The following is a 25202-nucleotide window of genomic DNA, read 5'->3' as shown; positions in this document are numbered from 1 at the left end:
CTGGTGGATATTTGTAAGATTGCAGCTGGCAGGTGTGAGAGGTATACTGAAAACGTTCAAGGTCGTGAAGATCACTCCGCTTATTATCTTTCTATTCCAAAAATAGATATCTTTCTCTCCTCCGTTTTGAACATATGTATAGTTAGAATTTTTGGATCCATTTTTTTCTTAAAAACAAACACATTTTATTCAATTAGTAAAATATGTATTAAAATAAGATGTTTCGCGTTGAACTGTTGCTCATTTCATTCGCAAATTTGACGAGCGTAGTAATACTTTGAAGTGAGAAGACGTAGGTCTTCATACTGCGTTCAAGCAAGACAAAAGTTTAATCGCAGCTGCTGATTTGTTCTTTGACTAGGTTGAGTTTGTAAGTAGGTAGAAATATTGATATCGTATTTACATAAATCACAAAATATTCTGATAGACATTAAGTGTATACATTAACTTCATGTGAATAATGGAATCTGTTAATTTACATTGATTGAATTTTGTACGTTAAATGCTGTCAACTAATGTTACTGCGCTAACGTTAGTTAGAAAATGTTGGCTGGCTAGCTAAACAACATTCTCGCTGGGCTTTTTTAGACATCACGAAAACTTATCGTGTTAGCTTGTTGAAAATAAGTTGTAATGGAACGTGTTTTTTTTCCGTCAAGTTAATGTGCAAAGATAGTTAGCTGTCACTCCAATGCTAAGCTAGCTAAACGAGCTTTAAGGGGCCATGTGCCTGCCATGCATTTTTTTACTTCATTGTGGAAGTAGCTAGCCAGCCACTTCCCAGCGCGTGCTTTTAACTTTGTCAACCAATTTCTCTTTTCACTATTTGTGGTTGAAATCATTCTAAAAGTTGGCTACAGGTCCTGTTTTTGTTGGCCTAGCGAGGCTTTGGCAAGTAAAGTACTTGTGTTGCAAGTGACTTTAATGTATGCTTAAACTTGGTTGACACTATTAACGACCTAAACCAGCTATCTTACAAGCAACATAGTTAACAAAATATTTTAGTAAATGGGTAAATTCTTTGCAATAACACTGTCTTCTCCAGGTTTTAGAAACTGAAAATGACTGGCCGTGCACGAGCACGATCAAGGGGCCGAGCGCGCGGTCAAGAGACCGCGGCACCTGGCGTGGTTAGTCTGCATGAGCAACTAGTTAATATGCTATCTGTTAACTAGGGCCTGGAGTAGTCCATTTTAACACTTTCGTTTTGACGAAATAATTAAAGTACTTGAATCTTAAGGTGTTTGTTAATCTAATGTAAGAAATTACAGTTGTCTTATCTGATATGAGTCTGATCTTACCTGCAGACACCCTTTCAGGAGACAGCACGAGAAGCTCCCCCCTCTGAGGGTGAGCTTGTGGGTCGAGGAAGACAGAGAACTGCCCCAGGGGCTGTGTCCTCTGAAGGTGCAGTGCGCTTTCCCTCTGGATCATCTAATATGACATTAACTCCCAAAACAATTGACTATGGATAGCTGAATTTAATGAAAATGAAAAAAATGCTGTGCATACATTTGCAATGAACACTGACTTAAATCATTTGTGTTTTTTTTTCACAGCCGTTATTCAGATATCTGCAGGGTTTCAGCAGGTGAAGATCGGAGAGAGAGGTGGACGGCGTCGTGACTTTCATGATGCAGGAATCAACACCAGGCAGGCCATGGAGCATGTGAGAGAGTCCAAGTCTGGTGTGTAAATGGCTTATGACTACACGGTTTGACAGGATTTGCCAAGATACATCTTTATTTTTTTTTAAACAAAGTGTTACTGAGCTAAATAATTTAGTAAAGATTTAAAAATTCAAATTGCCCTGGCTACAGTCAGGTTTAACGGTAACCTTTGATATTTCCTCAGGTTTATCTGGTTCTCCCATTGAGCTGAAAGCCAACTTCTTCAAGATCCTGTCCCGCCCTCAGTGGGTGCTGTACCAGTACCATGTGGACTTCAAGCCCGTCATGGAGTCACGGCGCCTACGTTCTGCCCTCATGTATCAGCATGAGGAAACACTAGGCAAAGCTCGCACTTTTGATGGAGCCCTCCTCTTCCTGCCTCACAAACTGCACAACACGGTACAGTACACTGGAGGGCACTATTCCTCTGGTGGCTTTATATAGTTATGTAATTTAGTACTAACTTCTTATGTAACATGGGATTTACAGTTAAAGGTTCAATATGCAGAAATCGCTCTGCCATTTCCTGATTGCTAAAATTCTAATAGTTTTCTTAATTTCAGTTTGACAAAACAATAATCATTGTATCATCTAAACCACTGAAATATTTTAAAATACCAAAATATTATATTGTACAAAACCAAAACTAAGACTCAAACTTTCTATGTGAATTTGATTGGGGGTGCCCAAAAAGTTGCATATTGCAGCTTTAAGTTTCTGTTAAAAAACAAAGGCTGTTTGGCACCTAGGTGCTTTTTAGACTTAAATTAATACATGATTCTAAATCTTCTGGGTCTTTAGATACACATTTTTTGTTTATAGGAGACTGTGCTGTACAGTGAGACCAGAATGGGTGAGAAAGTCCAGATCACTGTCACTCTGACCAATGAGCTGCCCCCCACTTCTCCAGTGTGCCTGCAGTTCTACAACATCATCTTCAGAAGGTCAGAACACCCACTGAAGGGTCATTGTCGTGTTCACAGCTTTGAGTTTCAAAACTCTGAAAATAATATTCCATGTCTATAAAATAAGGGACAGTGACATGTTAACATGAAAACCCTAGCCGTGGCTCTACTCCATCATTGCCTAACAGTTGTCTGTTCTTGTTTTCAGAGTACTGAGGATGCTGAACATGCAGCAGATTGGACGCCATTACTACAACCCAACAGACCCACTCAATATCCCACAGCACAGGTCTGTATTTCACTAGCCTCAACAGTGGAATCTATGGAGACTAGAGAACCAGAATTAAGCAATATGATGTCTTTTGTTGTTTTTCACTGTGTGCTGTGCGTGTTCTTCAGGCTGACCATCTGGCCCGGCTTTACTTCCACCATCCTCCAGTACGAGTCCAGCATCATGCTGTGCACGGACGTGAGCCACAAGGTACTGCGCAGTGAGACGGTGCTCAGCTTCATGATGGGCCTCAGGCAGCAGAGTGGAGATCAGCGCTTCCCAGAGGCCTGCACCAAGGAGCTGGTAGGACTCATCGTCCTCACCAAGTAAGACCCATTACTATAGTGCCTTCAATACTTAACTACAGGAGTCTAATTGGATGAAATCCTAAATCTGTGAATCTTGGCATAGGGAACAACTGCTTGAAAAGTGTTATCCCTTTACACTTCTGGGAATTGGCCTATATGGATAGGGCTGAATTGAAAATTTTCTTACAGAATAAATATGGATAACATATGCATAGCCATGGTAGCAATTGAAAGGGAACAGTTTATAGATAATGGGAAAATTATTAGACCGAAGGTGAGTACACAACAGTTCAACTGGCACAAGACTAAATCCAAACATTACACTGTTGATTTGACCATTTCTGTACTTTTCACATTTTTTTTATAACAATCTGAAAATACTCTGGATACATTCAGTAACATAAGACTTCCTGGAAAATGTGGAGTAGGTGTGACGACAAATTACAAGGGTTTGAGTGAGAGGACAAACTGGTGTCTCCAAGTAGCCACACACCTTTCCAACGTGTGTACAGTTTATAAGCAGTTTCAATGCACTTTTAGGACTTAAAAGTCATGGGTGAACAGGGAGTACAGGAGGGTGCTGAGCATGTACCCTTGTGGGACCTTTGTGTTAAAGAGCAGGGTAGTGGAGATGTTGCCTACATTCAACAATAATGTACATTTTTGAACTCTCATAACTGTGCCGTTGACGAACTGGAGCATTCACATTTGTAGTTTACTTTGGAACACAACTCTGCATCCCCACCATCACACAGTTACTGTTTACGCAATCCAAAAACAGTGCATTATAAATTTCAATCTAGGTCAGGTGGGCATGATTTGAAAGCTTGTTCTATTGACAACATTACTAGCAAAGTTATAAAATAGGATCTTAGTGTTACGCTTTCGCAAGGCAATTCAAAAATAAAATATATTTTTAAATATAAATGTTGAATCTACACACAATACCCCAACATGACAAAGGAAAACATTTTTTTTTTGTGCGCAAATGTATTAAGAATTTTTTAACTCACATTTATATAAGTGTTCAGACCCTTTACTCAGTACTTTGTTGAAGCACCTTTGGCAGCGATTACAGCCTTGAGTCTTCTTGGGTAGGACGCTACAAGCTCGGCACACTGTCATGTGGCTGTCATGTGCCTTTTACTGAGGTGTGGATTCCGTCTGGCCACTCTACCATAAATGCCTGATTGGTTGAGTGCAGCCAGCTCTAGGAATAGTCTTGGTGGTTCCAAACTTATTCCATTTAAGCGTTTTAAAATTTTATTTATTTAACCTTTATTTAACTAGGCAAGTCAGTTAAGAACATATTTGTATTTACAATGACAACCTAGGAACAGTGGGTTAACTGCCTTGTTCAGGGGCAGAATGACAGATTTTTACCTTGTCAGCTCAGGGATATGATCTCACAACCTTTAGGTTAATGGCGCAACGCTCTAACCACTAGGCTACCCGCCACCCCTGAATGATGGAGGGCCTTGTGTTCTTGGGGACCTTCAATGTTGCTGAAGTTTTTTGTACCCTTCCTCAGATCTGTCACTCGACACAATCTCAGAGCTCTATGGACAATTCCTTAGACCTCATTAATTAGTTTTTACTCTGACATGCACGGTCAGCTGTGGGACCTTCTATAGACAAGTGTGTGCCTTTCCAAATCATGTCCAATCAATTTAATTTACCACAGAAAGACTCAAATTAAGTTGGAGAAACATATCAATGATGATCAATGGAAACACGATGCACCGAGCTCAGTTGAGTCTCATAGCAAAGGGTCTAAATACTTATGTACAGTTGAAGTCGGAAGTTTACATACACCTTAGCCAAATGCATTTAAACTCAGTTTTTCACAATTCCTGACATTTAATACTAGTAAATATTCCCTGTTTTAGGTCAGTTAGGATCACCACTTTATTTTAAGAATGTGAAATGTGAGAATAATAGTTGAGTGAGTGATTTATTTCAGCTTTTATTTATTTCATCACATTCCCAGTGGGTCAGAAGTTTACATACACTCAATTAGTATTTGGTTGTATTGCTTTTAAATTGTTTAACTTGCGTCAAGATTTTCTGGTAGCCTTCCACTAGCTTCCCACAATAAGTTGGGTGAATTTTGGCCCATTCCTCCTGACAGAGCTGGTGTAACTGAGTCAGGTTTGTAGGCCTCCTTGCTCGCACAAACTTTTTCTGTTCTGCCCACACATTTTCTATGGGATTGAGTTCAGGGCTTTGTGAGGGCCACTCCAATACCTTGACTTTGTTGTCCTTAAGGCATTTTGCCACAACTTTGGAAGTATGCTTGGGGTCATTGTCCATTTGGAAGACCCATTTGTGACCAAGCTTTAACTTCTTGATGCACCCATCCCTTTAGCGGGATAATTTTCATCAACACCCGCTGAATTGTAGCACTTCAAATTAAATTACTAAAAATATTTAATTTTCATGAAATCACAAGTGCAATATAGCAAAACACAGCTTAGCTTGTTGTTAATCCACCTGGCGTGTCAGATTTCAATACAGCTTTTCGGCGAAAGCATAACAAGCGTTTATGTAAGAACATCTCTCTCAGTAGACAAAATATTACAAACACTAGCCGCCAAGTAGATTGGCCACGAAAGTCAGAAAATCAATAGATTAAATCGCTTACCTTAGATGATCTTCGGATGTTTGCACTCACGAAACTCCCAGTTACACAATAAATGTTCCTTTTGTTCTATAAAGATTATTTTAATATCCAAAATACCTCCATTTGTTTGGCGCGTTATGTTCAGAAATCCACAGGCTCGAGTGGTCACGACATCGCAGATGAAAATTCCAAATAGTATCCGTAATGTCCACAGAAACATGTCAAACATTTTTTATAATCAATCCTCAGGTTGTTTTTAAAATATATAATCGATAATATACCAACTGGGACTGTCGCTTTTTCAATAGAAGAGGGAGAGACGATGGCTGCCCCACTCTGTTGCGCAAGCAAAACTCTGCGAACACCCAGCTATCCACTCACGCGATGTTATCTTTCTCGCTCATTTTTCAAAATAAAAGCCTGAAACTATGACTAAACACTGTTGACACCTTGAGGAAGCCATAGGAAAATGAATAATTTTTTCTATTTTGTGTTTTCTATCCTAATCTGACTATTATATGCATATTCTAGTTTCTGGGCCTGAGAAATAGGCAGTTTCAAATGGGTACGTTTTTTTTGTTGTTGCCAAAAACGAAAATCCTGCCCCCTACACTCAAGAAGTTAACCTCTTGACTGATGTCTTGAGATGTTGCTTCAATATATCAACTTAATTTTCCTACCTCATGGTGCCATCTATTTTGTGATGTGCACAAAAAAATAATACTTGTGTTATTTATGCACAAAGTAGATGTCCTAACTGACTTGCCAAAACTATAGTTTGTTAACAAAAAAATTGTGGAGTGGTTGAAAAACGAGTTAATGTAAACTTCTGTTTTCGCTTTGTCTTTATGGGGTATTGCATGTAGATTGAGAGAACAATTATTTTATACATTTTAGAATACGGCTGTAACATAACAAAATGTAGATACAGTGCCTTGCGAAAGTATTCGGGCCCCCTTGAACTTGTGACCTTTTGCCACATTTCAGGCTTCAAACATAAAGATATAAAACTGTATTTTTTTGTGAAGAATCAACAAGAAGTGGGACACAATCATGAAGTGAAACGACATTTATTGGATATTTCAAACTTTTTTAACAAATCAAAAACTGAAATTGGACGTGCAAAATTATTCAGCCCCCTTAAGTTAATACTTTGTAGCGCCACCTTTTGCTGCGATTACAGCTGTAAGTAGCTTGGGGTATGTCTCTATCAGTTTTGCACATCGAGAGACTGACATTTTTTCCCATTCCTCCTTGCAAAACAGCTCGAGCTCAGTGAGGTTGGATGGAGAGCATTTGTGAACAGCAGTTTTCAGTTCTTTCCACAGATTCTCGATTGGATTCAGGTCTGGACTTTGACTTGGCCATTCTAACACCTGGATATGTTTATTTTTGAACCATTCCATTGTAGATTTTGCTTTATGTTTTGGATCATTGTCTTGTTGGAAGACAAATCTCCATCCCAGTCTCAGGTCTTTTGCAGACTCCATCAGGTTTTCTTCCAGAATGGTCCTATACTTGGCTCCATCCATCTTCCCATCAGTTTTAACCATCTTCCCTGTCCCTGCTGAAGAAAAGCAGGCCCAAACCATGATGCTGCCACCACCATGTTTGACAGTGGGGATTGTGTGTTCAGGGTGATGAGCTGTGTTGCTTTTACGCCAAACATAACGTTTTGCATTGTTGCCAAAAAGTTCAATTTTGGTTTCATCTGACCAGAGCACCTTCTTCCACATGTTTGGTGTGTCTCCCAGGTGGCTTGTGGCAAACTTTAAACTACACTTTTTATGGATATCTTTAAGAAATGGCTTTCTTCTTGCCACTCTTCCATAAAGGCCAGCTTCGTGCAATATACGACTGATTGTTGTCCTATGGACAGAGTCTCCCACCTCGGCTGTAGATCTCTGCAGTTCATCCAGAGTGATCATGGGCCTCTTGGCTGCATCTCTGATCAGTCTTCTCCTTGTATGAGCTGAAAGTTTAGAGGGACGGCCATACTCCTTCCATTTCAATATTATCGCTTGCACAGTGCTCCTTGGGATGTTTAAAGCTTGGGAAATATTTTTGTATCCAAATCCGGCTTTAAACTTCTTCACAACAGTATCTCGGACCTGCCTGGTGTGTTCCTTGTTCTTCATGATGCTCTCTGCGCTTTTAACGGACCTCTGAGACTATCACAGTGCAGGTGCATTTATACGGAGACTTGATTACACACAGGTGGATTGTATTTATCATCATTAGTCATTTAGGTCAACATTGGATCATTCAGAGATCCTCACTGAACTTCTGGAGAGAGTTTGCTGCACTGAAAGTAAAGGGGCTGAATAATTTTGCACGCCCAATTTTTCAGTTTTTGATTTGTTAAAAAAGTTTGAAATATCCAATAAATGTCATTCCACTTCATGATTGTGTCCCACTTGTTGTTGATTCTTCACAAAAAAATACAGTTTTATATCTTTATGTTTGAAGCCTGAAATGTAGCAAAAGGTTGAAGTTCAAGGGGGCCGAATACTTTCGCAAGGCACTGTAAATGGGTGCTGTAGATGTCCTGGAGGGCGGGCAGTGTGCCCCCGGTGATGTTGATTTTTGTCCATCCACACTGGATATGATCAGGACACGCAGGTTGAAATATCAAAACTAACTGAACCAACCATATTTATTTGGGGACAGGTCGAAAAGCATTAAACAATCAAGGCACTTTAGTTCGCTAGCTTGCTGTTGCTAGCTGGGTTATTTTACCTGAAATGCACAAGGTCCTCTACTCTGACAATTAATCCACAGATAAAAGGGTAAAGCGAGTTAGTTTCTAGTAATCTCTCCTCCACTCTTTGAACTTTATGACAGTTGGCAACCAACTTTAAGGTGCATTACCACCACCATCTGGAATGGAGTGTGGACCTCAGTTAATCGTTCAATCATCCACGTGGGTATATGCTCCTAAAAACTAATGAGGAGATGGGAGAGCCGGGACTTCCTGCGCATTAAGCTTCACAAATAGAACCAAGTTCTATTTTAACACCTGGCTACGCAGATGTTCGTTGACGGTGCAATGATTGAATAACATGTATGTGTACATTTATTTTGCAACGAGCACTTAACCCGAGTGGTGTTTGTATGTTAAGAGCGAAGCCGAATTTCTTCAGATTGTCAGTGATGTGTACGCAGAAGAATGGATGGGGGTCAGGACGTGCTCCCATCCACAATCAGCTCCTTTTGTTTTGTTGAGGGAGAGGTTATTTTCCTGGCACCACTCCGCCAGGGCCTTCACCTCCCTGTAGCCTTTCTCGTCGTTGTTGTAGTCAGGCCTACCTACCACTGTTGTCGTCTGCAAACTCCATGATTGAGTTGACGGCTTGCGTGGCCACGCAGTCATGGGTGAACAGGGAGTACAGGGCTGAGCATGTACCCTTGTGGGGCCTTTGTGTTAAAGAGTAGTGGAGATGTTGTTGCCTACCTTCACCACCTGGCGGCTGCCCGTCATGAAGTCCAGGACCCAGTTGCACAGGGCCCTGAATTTCTAAGCGTTCCTTTATATATTTTTTTCACCGTTTAATTATTTTTTACATTTACAGTTCCTTAAATTACTTCAATCCGTACAGATGAAGAATGCAAGCTAGCTGTTTACATGTGTGATGAACAGACAAGTGTAGCCTGGTGCAAGATGCCAAATTTTGCGGGTAGGTAGAGAGCGGGTTGAGGAGGACGCTTGACTCGCTAGGCATCTTATGACATGATATTAGGTCCACAGAATTATACCTGTGAGTGGCTTCTATGGAGGAACTTTGAGCGTCCTTCGAGCTAGTGCGCTAACACGCTTGACCTTGCTAGCTAACAAGCTTGTGTGTGCACTGTGTGACACCAGAATTAAAAACACGTCTTTGTAAATCCCACGTGAAACGTCATAACTAGGCCTATAGTATCCTGAACTAGCATTGGAAAGTAATCCATTCTTCTCTATCTTCTGAATAAAGCTTGTTACCTCAATACAGTAGTCTATGCTTTGGAGGTGGGAGGGGCAGGTAGCCTAAACACACACAGGCAAAGATTTTCAGCTTGAAGGCAGACACTGGAATCAGTTTCTAAGGGACAGCATGAGGGCTTTGAATAGGCATTTTGTTGTGGGACTAGAAAAAAGTCTGGAACATAAAAGAACGTTCCTGTTTCCCATGCTTTTAAAATAACGGTTCTGTTCCGGAACAGTATGGTTACAGGTTCTATTTCTGTTATTAATTGAAAATGTATTTATTTTACAGTTTTCTGGTCAGTTCCCTGAGTGCATTCAGGTGTGTGTGCTTCGGGGAGTTTTCTTCACAATTAACAAACCAGCACATTCTGTTCAAAACAACCCAGTGTATGAAGCCATGTCATCTTGTAACTTACATCAAACACAGTGATGTTAAACATTAACACTATATATGCACATTTGGACTCAGTTGTTTGGCTGGCTTGTATGACATCAAAGCTGTGTTTTTATAATCCTCAACGTCTCATCTTTCAAAATACGTAGTCATCAATTTACAGCATTTCCCTCACTCAAACAAGAAAAACATGTTGGTCTGACGTCATGTATAGCATGTTAGTGGCCAACTCTGCCATTTTTCAACCACTAGTACGAGTGTAAAGGGCTATGGTCTTTGCTTCCATGTATTTCACTTTTGATAACATGTTAAGATTCTGCCATGGGTAACAATGACATGAATCAACAATGGAAAATTAGGCTTCATCCTAATGTAAATGCATCATTTCCCTTAGGTACAACAACAAAACCTACAGGATTGATGACATTGCGTGGGACCATACTCCCAACAACACATTCAAGAGGGGAGACTCTGAGATTTCTTTCAAAGACTACTACAAGGCAGTAGGTTTTGTCCCACACACACGCGTATGAGCTGTTCTCACCAAATGGAACCTTGACTGAACTAATGGTGGTTTAATGTCTCTTCAGCAATATGGTCTGGACATCACTGACGGCAACCAGGTGCTTCTGATCAGCCATATGAAGAAGATTGGTCCTTCTGGAGGACCGCCCCAAGGGCCAGCCATGCTTGTCCCAGAGTTCTGCTACCTCACAGGTACCACTGTCTATAACAAAACACTGCAAATGTTTTTGAAAAAAGTGTTAAATGTACTGTCGTGCCAGGTATTACGTGATCAAACCACAACTTTTGGCTTTTGTGTTGTCTTATTTAAAAGGCCTGACTGACAAGATGCGTGCTGACTTCAACATCATGAAGGACCTGTCCACCCACACCAGACTGACCCCAGAGCAGAGGGAGGGGCGTCTCAACCGCTTCGTTGGGAACATCCACCAGTAAGTTTTAATGTCTGTGGTCTCTATTCCCCAGTTTTGATTGATTACAATACTGATCATCTCTTTATTTTGCAGGAACACGGAGGCACAGACAGAGCTGAATACCTGGGGACTCAACTTTGACAACAAACTCCTGAGCCTCACAGGCAGGGTCCTCCCTGCGGAAAGGATTGTGCAGGGATTCAGAACGGTATATAATCCAACACAAAATCAAAGTTTTAGTGTTGTTTATATTAGAATATGGGGGTGGGGCATCTTCCTGCACTTTCCTGATTTAACAGGTTAACATTCAATGTTTAAAGTATGGTATTTTCAGCAGATGTAATATAACTGCTATTTCTTGTATTTTCTCCTAGTATGAGTACAACCCCTGGCAAGCAGACTGGTCCAAGGAAATGAGAGGCATCCCACTGATCAGTTGCCGACCACTGGAGAACTGGTTAATGTTCTTCACCCGCAGGAACAATGATGTGGCCCAGGCCCTCCTGCAGACCCTCAACAAGGTCTCCACACCCCTGGGCATCCGCATGCAGAGGGCCATCATGTGAGTACACACACACAGAGTAAGATACAGAGAACTGCACTACCCAGTTGTATGGAATACCAAGTGAAGCCTTTCTCACCGGAGAAATGACTTGATGTCCCAGAGTTGACATAACATTGCATTCTTCCAGGGTGGAGTACGAGGACCGTCAGGAGTCTCTGCTCAGGGCCCTGCAGCAGAATGTTAAGAAGGAAACCCAGATGGTCAGTAGTCACTCAGCTAAAGTCTGGCTAAACATGACTGTCATGGTGTTATTACAAACATTTTGCAGCTATATGTCAGGAATCTATGTCAGTTGTGTTGGGTTCCTTCCTAAGGTGGTGGTGGTCCTGCCCAGCAACAGAAAGGACAAGTACGACAGTGTGAAGAAGTATCTGTGTGTGGACTGCCCCACACCCAGCCAGTGTGTGGTGGCCCGCACCCTCGCCAAACAACAGGCCCTCATGACTGTGGCCACCAAGATCGCCCTGCAGATTAACTGCAAGATGGGAGGAGAGCTGTGGAGCGTGGAGATCCCAGTAAGACACACGCACAAATCAAATGCATCCCATGTATTTCAATGGAAGAATGTGCCTATGCTAAGGCGTTACACTTGAAAGACATAACCACCATACCTCCCTGTTTTACAGCTGAAGCAGCTGATGATTGTGGGAATTGACTGCTACCATGACACGGCTGCTGGCAAGAGATCAATTGGAGCTCTGGTGGCCAGTCTTAACCAGGGCATGTCCAGGTATGTGTCCTTATGGCCAGGAGGCATGCATGGACACTTTCCCATCAGGTTATTTTGCCAAGCTAAGAGTGTGATGGCAGAAGCTGATATTATGATGAATGAGTTAACAATTAAACTAACGGGACATACCTCTAATTTCCCAGGTGGTTCTCAAAGTGTGTGCTGCAGAACCGTGGACAGGAGATCATGGACGGACTCAAGGTGGCGCTGCAAGGCATGTTCAGTCAAATCAAACACTTGTTACATAAAAGGAACTATTAAAAGCTCACTTCCAAGTGTTTCTATGATTCATTTGAGCCAATTTAGTGTGTCACATTTGTGACAGCTTTTTCAAAGTCTAGGGCTGAAAGGGTTTTATCCCTATTGAAGCTTGTGACCATGATCCCCAGTATCCTGACAGGAGGCTCTTTTCCAGGTGCCCTGAAGGCGTGGCTGAAGCACAACAACTGCCTGCCGTCACGTATCATTGTGTACAGAGACGGAGTGGGAGACGGGATGCTGCAGAGTGTGGTCAACTACGAGGTGCCACAGATCATGGAGTCCATCAAGACCATGGGACACGACTATGCGTAAGAGACTATCTATTCTAGAAACTCGCCACTGTATTGACTCCATTTCAATCACCAGTCATTCTATTGCTGATATTGTTCTTTCCTGTGTTACCCCCTCCTAGACCCAAACTAACCTTGGTGGTTGTGAAGAAGCGCATCAGTTCCAGGTTCTTTGCCCGCATTGATGGCAAGCTGACCAACCCTCCCCCTGGAACATGCATCGATACTGAGGTCACCCGCCCAGAATGGTACGATCACTGACGATGACTGATTTTTCAATCATGAAAATGTAATCATGTGTGACTACGTATCCTTATTGTCTGTCTTTCCTTTTCAGGTACGACTTCTTCATTGTCAGCCAGGCCGTCCGCATGGGCAGTGTCTCCCCAACCCACTACAATGTGGTGTACGACAGCAGTGGACTGAAGCCTGACCACATGCAGCGACTGACCTACAAACTCTGCCACATGTACTACAACTGGCAGGTAGGCTGGATTCTCGTAGCTAGTTGTATTGCAAACATTCCTAGCTGAAGACTACTGCTTTATCATATTGGTTATTGATTGCTATATTGTTGAGTATTGTTTATTTCGGACACGATAGTAAGTAGTATATTGTGGGTATGCATGTCATTGGTTTTCTGTGTGCTTATCTCCAGGGAATCATCCGAGTGCCTGCACCCTGTCAATACGCCCACAAATTGGCCTTCCTGGTGGGCCAGAGCATCCACAGAGAGCCCAACATGAACCTGGATGACTTCCTTTACTACCTGTAAGAGAGCACAAGCTAACTAAAGAGCACATTGGAAAACTTGGTTTCCTTGAAACTGTTCGATTTTTGTTCAGGAAATTGACTGAATTTACTTAGGGGGTAAAGTGGTTAGGATATTCCCCAATTTACAGGAGAGTGAAAACATTTTTATTTTTTTATACTTCAGCAATTTGATTATCTTCTGTTTTATGCTGTTTTATTTGAAAAAATATTTGTAGATGGTCATTGCAAAGTGTTTTATTTGTGTGACATGGTATGAGACTGTTTTGAGAAGTTTGCTACCTCAGCTTTTATTTTGGCTGTACAGTGCATTTGGAAAGTATTCAGACCCCTTGACTTTCTCCATTGTTACGTTACAGCCATTTTCTAAAAATGGATTAAATTGCTGTTTTTCTCAACAATTTACACGCAATACCTAATAATGACCATGCAAAAATATATAAGTATTCAGACTCTTTACGCAGTACTTTGTGGAAGCACCTTTGGCAGCGAGTACAACCTCAAGACTTCTTGGGTATGACGTTACAAGCTTGGCACACCTGTATTTGGGGAGTTTCTCCCAATCTCTGCAGATCCTCTCAAGCTCTGTCAGGTTGGATGGGGAGCGTTACTGCATAGCTATTTTCAGGTCTCCAGAGATGTTCAACCAGGTTCAAGTCTGGGCTCTGGCTGGGCCACTCAAAGACAGAGGTTCTTGTCCCGAAGCCACACCTGCATTGTCTTGGCTGTGTGCTTAGGGCTGTTGTCCATTTGGAAGATGAACCTTTGCCCTAGTCTGAGGTCCTGAGCACTCTGGAGCAAGTTTTTATTGAGGATCTCTGTTAATCTTTGCCTCGATCCTGACTAGTCTCCCAGGCCCTGCCTCTGAAAAACATCCCCACAGCATGATGCTGCCACCACCACCATGCTTCACCGTAGGGATGGTGCCAGGTTTCCTCCAGACGTGAAGCTTGGCATTCAGGCCAAATAGTTAAATCTTGGTATCATCAGACCCGAGAATGTTATTTCTCATGGTCCCAGAGTCCTTTAGGTGTCTTTTGGCAAACTCCAAGCGGCTGCTGCCTTTTACTGAGGAGTGGCTTCCATCTGGCATAAAGACCTAATTGGTGGAGTGCTGCAGAGAGGGTTGTCCTTCTGGAAGGTTCTCCCATCTCCACAGGGGAACTCTGGTCACTCTGACAGAGCTCCATCAGGTTCTTGGTCACCTCCGTGACCAAGGCCCTTCTCCCTGATTGCTCAGTTTGGCCGGCCAGCTCTAGGAAGTGTCTTGGTGGTTCCAAACTATAAGGTCCCACACTGTCAACTGTGGGACTTTTTATAGAGACCGGTGTGTGCCTTTCCGAATCATGTCCAATCAATTGAATTTACTACAGGTAGACTCCAATCAAGTTGTAGAAACATCTGAAGAATGATCAATGGAAAAAATGCACCTGAGCTCAATTTCGAGTTTCATAGCAAAGGGTCTGAAAACGTATGTAAAGAAGGTATTTCTGTTTTTTTTTTTTTTATACATCTGCAAAAATTTCTAAACCTGTTTTACTTTTGTCATCATGGGGTATTTTGTGTAGATTGAGGAAAAATATTTCATCCATTTTAGAATAAGGCTGTAACATAACACAAAATGTGGAAAAACATTTACTTTCCGAACACACCGTACCTCTTTGTTCAATATCACAGTGAACATTAAGGTTATTGCCTGGGTTGAAAAATTATTGTTTCAACTTTGGCACAAAGTTGCACTTATGACATGTTGTTAAAAAAAAAGAAAATGCAGTTAAATCAATTGATTAAAATAATTGTGGATCAAGATTTGTGTAATTTGATTACCCTTCAGTAAAAGTTAACTTTGTAGTACTGTTATTGTGTTACTGTGTTACTGTCTAGCATGCTCAAACTCAACTCTGGACCTCAAAGCCAGTTTCACTGTGTTCTTTTCATTGTTCCTCTTTAATCAGGGACTGATTTAGACCTGTTACACCAGGTGGGTGCAATTAATTATCAGGTATAACAGAACCAGCAGGCTCTGCAACTCGTAGGGCAAGAGTTGAAGAGTTGGTCTAGCAATTAGTATTTGAAGTTGTGATAATTACACTTCCCGTTCCTTTTTCAAGCCTATGCCCTTTTGGTGAAATTCGATTCTGTCAATACTCAGGACTTGATATTAACGTTTATGGCTTGATTTAATCTGTAGTGATGTAGACCTCCACTACATACAGCTCAATAGAAATTAAGGCAATGTCGCTGAGACCGCATTCACAGTAAAAGACTGTCCGCTCAATCAGAAATTACCTTTACATTTCAAATTGTGGTACAGCGCTGAACTATTTGGATTGAATCGAGTCCTTAATCCTTTGACTTTGCTGTTGCACCATGGCATTTGGTGAATAAAACACAGAGCAAACAGCATTACAAAATATGAAATTTATTTGATAAAATTTTTGCACATGCACACCCACACAATATTTTGTAACCACCAATATAGGCTGATATTTTGTCATAAAGCTAGCACACAATTGCAGACTTTTAAAACATTATGGTTTTGAAGACACCATGGGGAAAGCTTTGCACTGTTTGATTATAAATTTTAATGTACAAAAAAGGCAGTCTGAAAATCAAGTATAAACATTTAAAAACAATTTACAAATGGACAAAGTACAAAAAGAGCAACAGTCAAAACAATATATATAGAAGCAATGACCGACAATTGTACAGAAAGTTGTACAGAATGCTTTTTGTACATTCTTTTTTGGCAGTCTCAGTTCAAATCTCATGAAAGTAGTGTAGTCCAGAAAAAGCTGTGATATAAAGTGAATGGAAGGATGAAATGATTAACAAAATAGTGTAAGGAGTTAACAGATGGAAGGTTTCATTTCACATACAAACTGGACCAGAGAACGCTGGACATCTGCATACTCCTAATGGATAGTTTTGATAAATAAAATACATTGGCTTTCAATTAATCATACATTCACTACTCTGCTAGTTGGGTGCTGACACAAATACAGTACTTCTTCTACCCTTTGCAAATATATGAAATGGAGAGTTGACTTCTGTGAACCTGTAGTCAAATTAGTTGAACTTATAGGGGTCATTATGGAGGTAGACTTGTCTTGTTTAAATCACAATTTCTATGTAACAACTTGATATATATATAGGGCTTTTATCTGATGGTTATTCAATCAAACCTAGTCTCTGTCATAAGTCAAACATTTTCCTGCTTCCAAGAATTGCAAGTTTGGAGTGTACTCTACAAAACTTAGTTTGAAACAAAAATAATACCAACTGCTGATTGCAACTTATCTTGGAAACTGTTAATTAAACTGGGCTTCAATTGCATTTCTTTCACATCCATTGTCTTGTACACAAATGTGTCAAAATGGGATTGTGAATGCAGTAAATACATTGCATGTATAACATGAAGAACAAAATAAAGTGCCTTATTTTTTTCATTACTCTTTTTGTGCAAAAATAGTGTGAAACATTAAAACGTAAATACACATTTACATTTCCCCCTTACTTTTTTGTATTGAATTTCGTTTGAATGTCATTTTAATGCGCAGGTCCTCCAAAAAACATTCCTACAAGTAATAAACTGCACATCACTAGTCTTGATCAACATAATTTACAAATACATTTCAAAAGTAATGCAATGACTTGAATGCATACAGGACATAACACTCCACTCACTGGACAAGATACAAACCATTGTGCATTTTATAAGGCAAATACATGGGAGGTTGGTTTCAACTAGGCATTTCATGACAATTCAACAACAAAAATATACTGAATCTTGAAACCCTGTCCTATCTAATGTCCTTGTCCAGAGTTATTTCAGTGTGCCTGAAGAACTGACACTTGCTGTTAAGAATTGATACTTGCTTATCAAATTCTCTCCAGACCAATCTGACAAGTCTTTCTGGAGATTTTTCATATTTTACCACTGCACACATCGTGACTTCAGGTGCTAAGGTGGTGACTAGTCAAATGTGTACCTGGGCTTGAATTGAACTGAATACGAATGTGACAATTAGGTTTGTATTGAATATTCTGTTTTAAGTTAATATTTGTTTTTACTATTCATTTAGCAAATATTGCTCATACACGATATCATAAAAATGCACTGACAAAGCATGCAAATTGAGCCTTGAGTTCTGATAGAAAAGGCCATTAGTTAGCATGTGCTTTCAAAGGTTGGATGGGAATTATTATTCTGGATGTGGTTTAGGTAAAACATGCAAACCTATACAGTTCAAATGACCTCAGCTGCCTGATCCCAAAACGGCTCTTTTCCTTGCATCAATATGGGTACTACAATGTGAAGGTTTGGTTAAGGTGAGCCACCAGCAGTATTATCAAGTATGATGTTGACTGGCCATTCTGAGCCCGATCCTTTGATCTCAGCCCTAAAGAGACTCTGGTATAAACCCCTCTTACTCTGAGGAACATTGTGGTCTACAGCGTCATCAAACATACCTACGTACCTATTGGCCTTCAAAATTGAGAATAATTCAAATCATCCATCGTGTTGCAGTCTTCTGCTTCAGATAGCAAAACATAAATGACCAGAGGTTGGCTTATGACACTAAATGTCAAACTATGAGGTCCCTGAACCATATTCAAAATACATACTGCAATTTAAATAAGAAAATATGGTTTCTAGAATACAACATTTGTACATTTTGACCACTTTTTTTCTTCTCACAGGACTGAATTTACAGTAATGGAAGTGTTGGAGATGAATTATATGATTGATAATATACTTCAAGTATTTGAAGGGGTTATTTTACAGCGCCAAGTCTTTTCAATAGTTTCTTCCCTTTGGAGAGCAGTCCCTTTTTCTTTTTGGAGGACAAGTCGCAGGGGCCCCTGATGGGACTGCCAGGCCCCACTGTAGCAGGGCCAGAGCCAGGGATGTGTTGGCGCACTGTGGGGGAGGCGGCTCTTCTGGGCGGACCCGATTTTTCCAATGGAACCTAATGGGAGACCCGTAAGGGACAGTTCAGCGGGGTTAAAAAGCCAACCCTCTTGCACCCCAGTCACTACTCCCTTCCACTTAGTCCTTTCTGTCTCAGCAGGGCCACCATACTTTTGGCTTCATCAGTCTATCTCCCTCATAGCGTAGCCCAGTTCAACTTGTAAATGTTAGGATATTGTATCTTGAGTGTACTGAGGTGCTGTATACCCCCCTCCCCCACTGCCATTTAGGTAGTCTTTCATCAAGCTGGTTTAAATGATAAGACTTCAATGTCAAAGAATGTCCACATACTCTTTACCAATCACACATTTCTATGCTGAGATTCTCCAGAATGGCTATCAATGGCATAAGCCATGTCTTTCACACACACAAAACAAGAGATACAATATTGTATTAACATTATGGGACAACATATGACAGCAGATTTTCTTTTTAAATATAAAGGGCATTCATATACAACTGGGTTACAGTAAACATCTAATATCTAAATATTCCTTCATTGTAATCATGAGCTAAAAGGCTTCTTTTCAATTGCACTTAGGAAAGATGTATCCTTAAGATCCTATTAACATGAGACTAGTCTCTAGCACTAGTCTCTACTGTAGATATTGTATAGTCTCTGGCACTAGTCTCTACAGTAGATTTAGTATAGTCTCTGGCACTAGTCTCGACAGTAGATTTAGTATAGTCTCTGGCACTAGTCTCTACAGTAGATATAGTATAGTCTCTAGCACTAGTCTCTACAGTAGATATAGTATAGTCTCTAGCACTAGTCTCTACAGTAGATATAGTATAGTCTCTGGCACTAGTCTCTACGGTAGATATAGTATAGTCTCTGGCACTAGTCTACGGTAGATATAGTATAGTCTCTAGCACTAGTCTCTACAGTAGATATACTATAGTCTCTACAGTAGATGTAGATATAGTATAGTCTAGCACTAGTCTCTACAGTAGATATAGTATAGTCTCTAGCACTAGTCTCTACAGTAGATATAGTATATAGCTACATATAGACACATCCAGATCAATAAGAGGGTCATATTATTCTGCACATTGAATGTTCATAATTTATCATACGTCGAGAGGGGATAAGCGTTTCAATTTACCAGTTTTTGAAGCAATTAATCACTTTTCATCAAGGTAACTTCATCAAGGTTGTTGGAACCAATTTAACCTGCTTTAAAAAAAGTTGTATTTACAAATCTGATCACAAGCAACTTAAATATTTATACAAACTAAATAAAAAAGTGATTTTCCATTTCTCATGTTAATTAAAATAACTTTTTGAAATCGAATTGATGACACTTTCTATGAGGAAAAAATGTTAGTAGCTATTTTTGCCATTTTGCATCATTCCTTATGTGAGAGAAAAAGTGCACCCCACTACCAACTTAAAGGCATGTGGAGCAGACCACTATCTTGGGTATCTATGGGTAAAGTAATGCCAATGAAATGTTTATCTGATTGATTGGAAACCTCAACAAGAGGGAGTTGCCTGTCTGGCAGACAGTTCATTGTTTCTAGCGGAGTTTGATTCGATTAAGCGTGGCAGGGTGCACTACTTCAAAGAGAGGGGAGGTTCTATCAGAATATTAGCTATAGAGTCTGAATGTTACCACTAGTACTACGGGGAGGCAACCTAGGCGTGCAACAATGGCCTTTTAGCTTACCATGAGTTACAGCAGGAGACTTATCTTGAGAGAAGGACATTGGAATGTACAACACCCAGAGAAACAACTGAAGATACCATGCTTCTTGTCTAATGCATTGGCTAGAGTGGTCGTCCTTAAGTTAACACAACCTGAATGCTTTTACAATAAACTCACGTCAAATAAAAGCATGTACACTGGGATCATCCTGGTGTGTACCACAGTATTCTATAAATATTTACATCCACTGAAAAGGGAATTAACTGAAATTTAAACTGGCAAAATAATGGTCATATAAACGGAGTGTGTGTTGCGTACTGGAAACTAAGGGGAACCCATGTCATCTGCATTAGACGAGGGCTGCGTTACCTTGGTATCCTCAGTTGCTCACTTACGTGATGGAAACAGCCTTTAAGGTGTGAAATGAACACTCTTCTTCTGTTTGCCAAGCGGGTGAGGAAAAGAAATCAAATAAAAAATGCAGTGATGGCGTTTCAATAGTCTGCACTATGAGAATGACAAATTATAAAACCAACCAAGAAACTTGAGATGAAATCTGCTCATATTCAAACATTAACTTGCAATTATTTGTTAAATACAGAATTATTGTAACATTATTTTACAACTAGTTATAATTATTATGACATTTGAAATTATACTCTCAAAGAGCAACATAAGCTTCTTGGTGCTATTATACAAGTAAGCAATATACAAAAACAAGGTTTTCAGGAGCAAATACAAAAGTTCTACTGTATTAGACTTATTGTTCACTATAAAAAGGTTCAAAGGGAAATCATGCATCTTAAAGAGAGAACATGCAGTGCTACAGTCTAGATATTTCATCCTCCAGTACATAAACTATTTCCTCTATTAGAAACACAGGTAATATTCATAAAGCATTTATTACAATGCTAAATATGCATGTGCAAAAAAAACATTGCATGTTGTTGACTGCTATTTTTCAAGACATTACATGACAATTCTGCTTTTCTTTTATCATTTCAGTCTATTCTCTTTGAGAACGCTTTATGAATATGTCCACATATTTTACAATGCACGTCCCCCCCACCCCCACAGCAGTCAACATTGAAAATAAAAGTTCCTATGTCAAGTATTAATAGTTTTCTTTATATTTCTGAGTCATCAACAACGTTTACAGCATAATGCTCCAAAGTCTGAATTCCCATCACATGTTCAGGAATGAAACACTCACAAGCACAGACGGGAAACTAAAGGAGTAAGGAGGTAAAGGGAACGGAAAGGAGCGAATGGATGACAGAGGGCTAGTACTGCGAGAGAGCATGTACCCTTTTGGTCTTTATCCGCGATGCAGCGTCCTGCGGGTATCGAGAATCTCCAGACTGAGTGTCAGTGAGAAAAACCTCAACATCATCAGGCACTTCTTCTAGAAAGTTGGAGGGAACAAGACCTTTGTGTCCATTGAGCTCGCCCTGAGGAATCACAAACACACAGGGTGACTGGCATAGAATGTACATTGGACTCCGCAATATAGGAAACTAGACGAAAGGGATATAAATGATCATTTTAAATTGTTTATCTTACGGCTACTATTACTATCACTGTCATTTCCACTGTGTTTATTTGCACTAAGCTGGTTGAAGAAATATTTATATCAAGTGTAAGTCACATCTCACATACTTACATAATGAAACCCATCTTCATCAATTTCACCAAATACTGTTATGACGTCACCAGCACAGAATGTCAGTTCAGCCTGTCAAAACAGGTTTGAGTTCAGTTTGACCTGCTTTCTCTACATCAAAGCAGCTTGCATCTGTTGAAGATTCTCTATAACCCAACCACGTGGGATACTGTTCGGGTTTAATTTGTGTGAAATGCTGTACTTCCTATTCCAATCACTGTGATGCATTGTGAATCTAGAAGTGTCGGTACAATCTTGGCAGACTGCTGCAGCTATCAAATGCATCAAGTGTTGGATATTTGAAGACAGGATTGCAACCAGTGATGTATATAAACCCTGGATGACTGACCGGGGACGCTGTAATGAAGCCACCGTCCAGCCATCTTGGTACTCATCCTCCATTGTAAAAAAGATTTTGGAGGCAATAGAAATGCATTTATTGACACGTTTATTATATGACAGACACCTTAATACATACTTTTAAATTATATTATGTGAACTAAACATACGTATAAAAAAATGAAAAAATATATAAACATTTTCCTTTTTTTGTACTAATGTTATTGTCCCTACTACAACAAAAAAATACTTAAATACATGTCATTTTTGTCCTTGAAACATTTCATTGAGATACTGTAGAATTCCATTCATTCCTATGGAGGACTGCTCCTTCTGGGTAGTGCCAATATGGCTGACCGGTGGCTTCAAAGCCTCTCAATGGCCAACACATAGCATCAGCAATCCAAGGTTTGTATACATCATTGATTGCAGCACAGACAATAGGCATACCGTACTACTATCTACTATCCACTTTTTCAGGCCTCTCCAAAACACACAAACCAAACATAGGAGATGGCTCAACACACAGACCAAACTGAGGAAGGATGCCAGTGCAGGCAATGGGTGAGGGGCTGTGTTCATGAGAGGGGTATACTGTAGCCCCCTCTACCATGTGTCCACCTCTGAACACTCCAACAACAGTCAGGGAGAAAAATACACAGAGAGCTGACGCTCCTCTCACTCACCTCATTCAGCCTGTCTCTCCCATACTGTGTCTGGGGTCGTGCCAATAGAAAGGTGAGAGTGAGTGAAACCAGGGGGGAAGGGCCATAAGAACAACAGGAAAAGGTTAAGCTACTAATGGGGACCAGGTAATGGTAAAGATGGGGAGTAAGACTGGCTGGTGTATTGCTGCAATGTTGGCAAGGCAATCAGGTACATCGTTAGTAGTAACAGGGTAGAACTACCTCTACACCTGACTCTAGCAGTACCTCCACATCCACGTTGGGGGAGCTCTCCCTGGGGTCGTAGTCATACAGTGCCACCATTCTACGTGTGGACGAGGGGTGCTGACGCCCACTCCGCCTGTTCCTCTCTGGACAGAGACACACAGACAGTCATCAATCAATAAGAATGACAAGTAACACACTAAACGAGATAATCACCGTACTAATCTCAGTTGTAAAATCACACACTAAAATGACAGTATGCAATGCCTTATGATCTCTCATGAATGACCGTCTGTCTATACAAGGCAAAGGCTGAATGAACATGGTACATGAAGGTGAAAGCCATAATGAACACCCCCATGGATTTACCGAAGATGAGCATGTTAGTGACAATTCTGACAGAAAAAAAAAATCACAACTAAACGCATAAGAAAAGTAAAGAAATGGTGGAAGAAGCAAAGCGTGAAGAAAAAAAATAGTGCAGAAAGAGTGCATCTAAAGAGAACACAGACCTCGCTTGGATTTTCGGGACCTGCGGTTTATTGAGCGACCATCTTTGAAGCGGTTGCTGATCACTTCACGGGAAAGTAGAGAGAAAAGAAACAGAACGAGGGAAACGATTGTAGAGACAGAGAAATGTATCATCAGCATTAGACATCAGTGCGTAATGAAAGCAAGCGAGACAGGAAAAGAGGAAGGGAAGAGAAAATCAGGCCCGAATTAGAGTAAGTAAGAGTAGTGGAGAAAAGACAGAGAGCAAGTGGGAGTCCAGGTGCCGCCCTACCTAATTTCTCTACAGGAGTGTTGAGTGGGAGGAAGCCCTGTTTGAGTAGCTGGTCCATCATCCCATCATCCTCAGTCTGGATCTCTGCCACCATGTTACAGGGGATCAGACCCGGGCGGTCACGGATCTCTGACACCATGTTACAGGGGATCAGACCCGGGCGGTCACGGATCTCTGCCCTGTAGAACCCATCCGTGTCCTTATCTCCAAACACCTGACCAGCACAGAGAACAATGTTAGGAGGGAGAAAGAGAGACAGCCACCACCACTACAGTTGTTTAATAGCAGCTTCACATACACAACTACATCTAACCCACGAATGTAAGTCAACACGAGGCCCTTTTGTTGTTAGGATGAGGAAAGCAGATTGGACTACAGCACTGTGTGGATCAGGCTCCCACCTTGATGATCTGGCCCTCTTTGAAGGGCAGCTCCTCGTCAGCAGCATCAGGGTTGGGGGACATGGACAGGGGGTCGTAGTCAAACAGGGCCACAAATATACGCGCCAGGTCCTCTGGCTCCGACTCCTCGTAGTACACTGGTGACCGCCGCCCTCGGCCATGTCCGCGGCCTTGCCCACCGTACTCATCTGAAACACAGAAGGCACTGCTGCAACTGCCAGCCTTGCTACTGCCAGCCCCCAGCATAGGATAGGCTGGGGTGCAGAGTGGAGTAGAGGGCAGCGGAACGAGAAGATGTCACTTTGTCAGAGCTGACAGACAGGGTAGAGGGCCATGAAACACGTGTGTGAAAAAGAGCCCAAGATTTCAAGGGGGATTTAAAGAGGTTTTAAGATAGAATGGTCAGTCTGTACTATTGTGTCCATCATCCTAGCCACCGTGCTTCTACACCTGCATTGCTTGGGGATTTAGTCTGGGTTTCTGTACAGCACTTTGATACATCAGCTGATGTAAGAAGGGCTATATAAATACATTTGATTTGATCCTCTCAAAGGGCACGCCTGTAAAAATGTCGATAAGACCCTACTGTAATTACATACTGTAGCAACATTTATGATTCCCAATTTATTAGAACATGTAAGCAGGACACTGTTTTTAGAGTTTTTTTTTAAAAGTCTAAGCTATCTATAATTGACAGATAGGACAGATTGGATGTTTTTTCACACATCTCTGAATGCTGTTAGGACAGACACCAAAAGGACAAACAGAGTACCTTTATAACACTCATAGATACAGTTAGACAGAGGTCAAG

The 25202-nt window shown here is 40.9% G+C and overlaps 2 protein-coding genes across 3 annotated transcripts in view; one reads left to right on the top strand and one right to left on the bottom strand.

Annotated features, from left to right (window-relative positions):
- Nucleotides 1-211: 211 nt before the first annotated feature.
- piwil1 (piwi-like RNA-mediated gene silencing 1) lies at nucleotides 212-15550 on the top strand. 2 transcript variants are annotated; one of them, XM_035785481.2, is made up of 21 exons: nucleotides 212-370; nucleotides 1046-1130; nucleotides 1308-1407; nucleotides 1560-1688; nucleotides 1855-2069; nucleotides 2493-2614; nucleotides 2784-2864; nucleotides 2975-3172; nucleotides 10530-10638; nucleotides 10726-10852; nucleotides 10974-11091; nucleotides 11167-11281; nucleotides 11448-11635; nucleotides 11766-11838; nucleotides 11953-12153; nucleotides 12265-12368; nucleotides 12512-12582; nucleotides 12784-12937; nucleotides 13042-13167; nucleotides 13257-13404; nucleotides 13578-15550. In XM_035785481.2, exons 2-21 carry the CDS (start codon nucleotides 1062-1064, stop codon nucleotides 13692-13694), a joined length of 2565 nt encoding a protein of 854 aa, XP_035641374.1. In that variant the 5' UTR covers nucleotides 212-370; nucleotides 1046-1061; the 3' UTR covers nucleotides 13695-15550. The 2 variants fall into 2 exon arrangements, with proteins under 2 accessions (XP_035641374.1, XP_035641375.1); XM_035785482.2 differs by having other exon boundaries at nucleotides 257-374.
- Nucleotides 15551-15688: 138 nt separating this feature from the next.
- LOC118394053 (RIMS-binding protein 2-like) overlaps nucleotides 15689-25202 on the bottom strand; it is a 126009-nt gene continuing 116495 nt past the window's right edge. Inside the window, exons 20-25 of the mRNA XM_052461453.1 lie at nucleotides 24392-24579; nucleotides 23991-24204; nucleotides 23249-23352; nucleotides 21978-22049; nucleotides 21622-21765; nucleotides 15689-18663 (exon numbers count right to left, since the gene is read on the bottom strand). Coding sequence (XP_052317413.1) covers nucleotides 18469-18663; nucleotides 21622-21765; nucleotides 21978-22049; nucleotides 23249-23352; nucleotides 23991-24204; nucleotides 24392-24579 — 917 coding nt within the window. The 3' untranslated portion in view covers nucleotides 15689-18468. The remainder of the gene's footprint in view (nucleotides 18664-21621; nucleotides 21766-21977; nucleotides 22050-23248; nucleotides 23353-23990; nucleotides 24205-24391; nucleotides 24580-25202) is intronic.

The sequence above is a fragment of the Oncorhynchus keta genome, chromosome 14 (assembly GCF_023373465.1).
Source record: "Oncorhynchus keta strain PuntledgeMale-10-30-2019 chromosome 14, Oket_V2, whole genome shotgun sequence".
Taxonomy (NCBI): Eukaryota; Metazoa; Chordata; class Actinopteri; order Salmoniformes; family Salmonidae; genus Oncorhynchus; species Oncorhynchus keta.
The sequence above is the reverse complement of the archived record's forward strand: the minus strand, read 5'-3'. Positions and strand labels throughout refer to the sequence as shown.

Coding starts and splice junctions, on each gene's coding strand:
- piwil1 (XM_035785481.2), top strand. CDS start 1,062: ATGACTGGCCGTGCACGAGCACGATCAAGGGGCCGAGCGCGCGGTCAA. Junction 1,408..1,559: donor AGGGGCTGTGTCCTCTGAAG/GTGCAGTGCGCT, acceptor TTTTTTTCACAG/CCGTTATTCAGATATCTGCA. Junction 10,639..10,725: donor TCAAAGACTACTACAAGGCA/GTAGGTTTTGTC, acceptor ATGTCTCTTCAG/CAATATGGTCTGGACATCAC.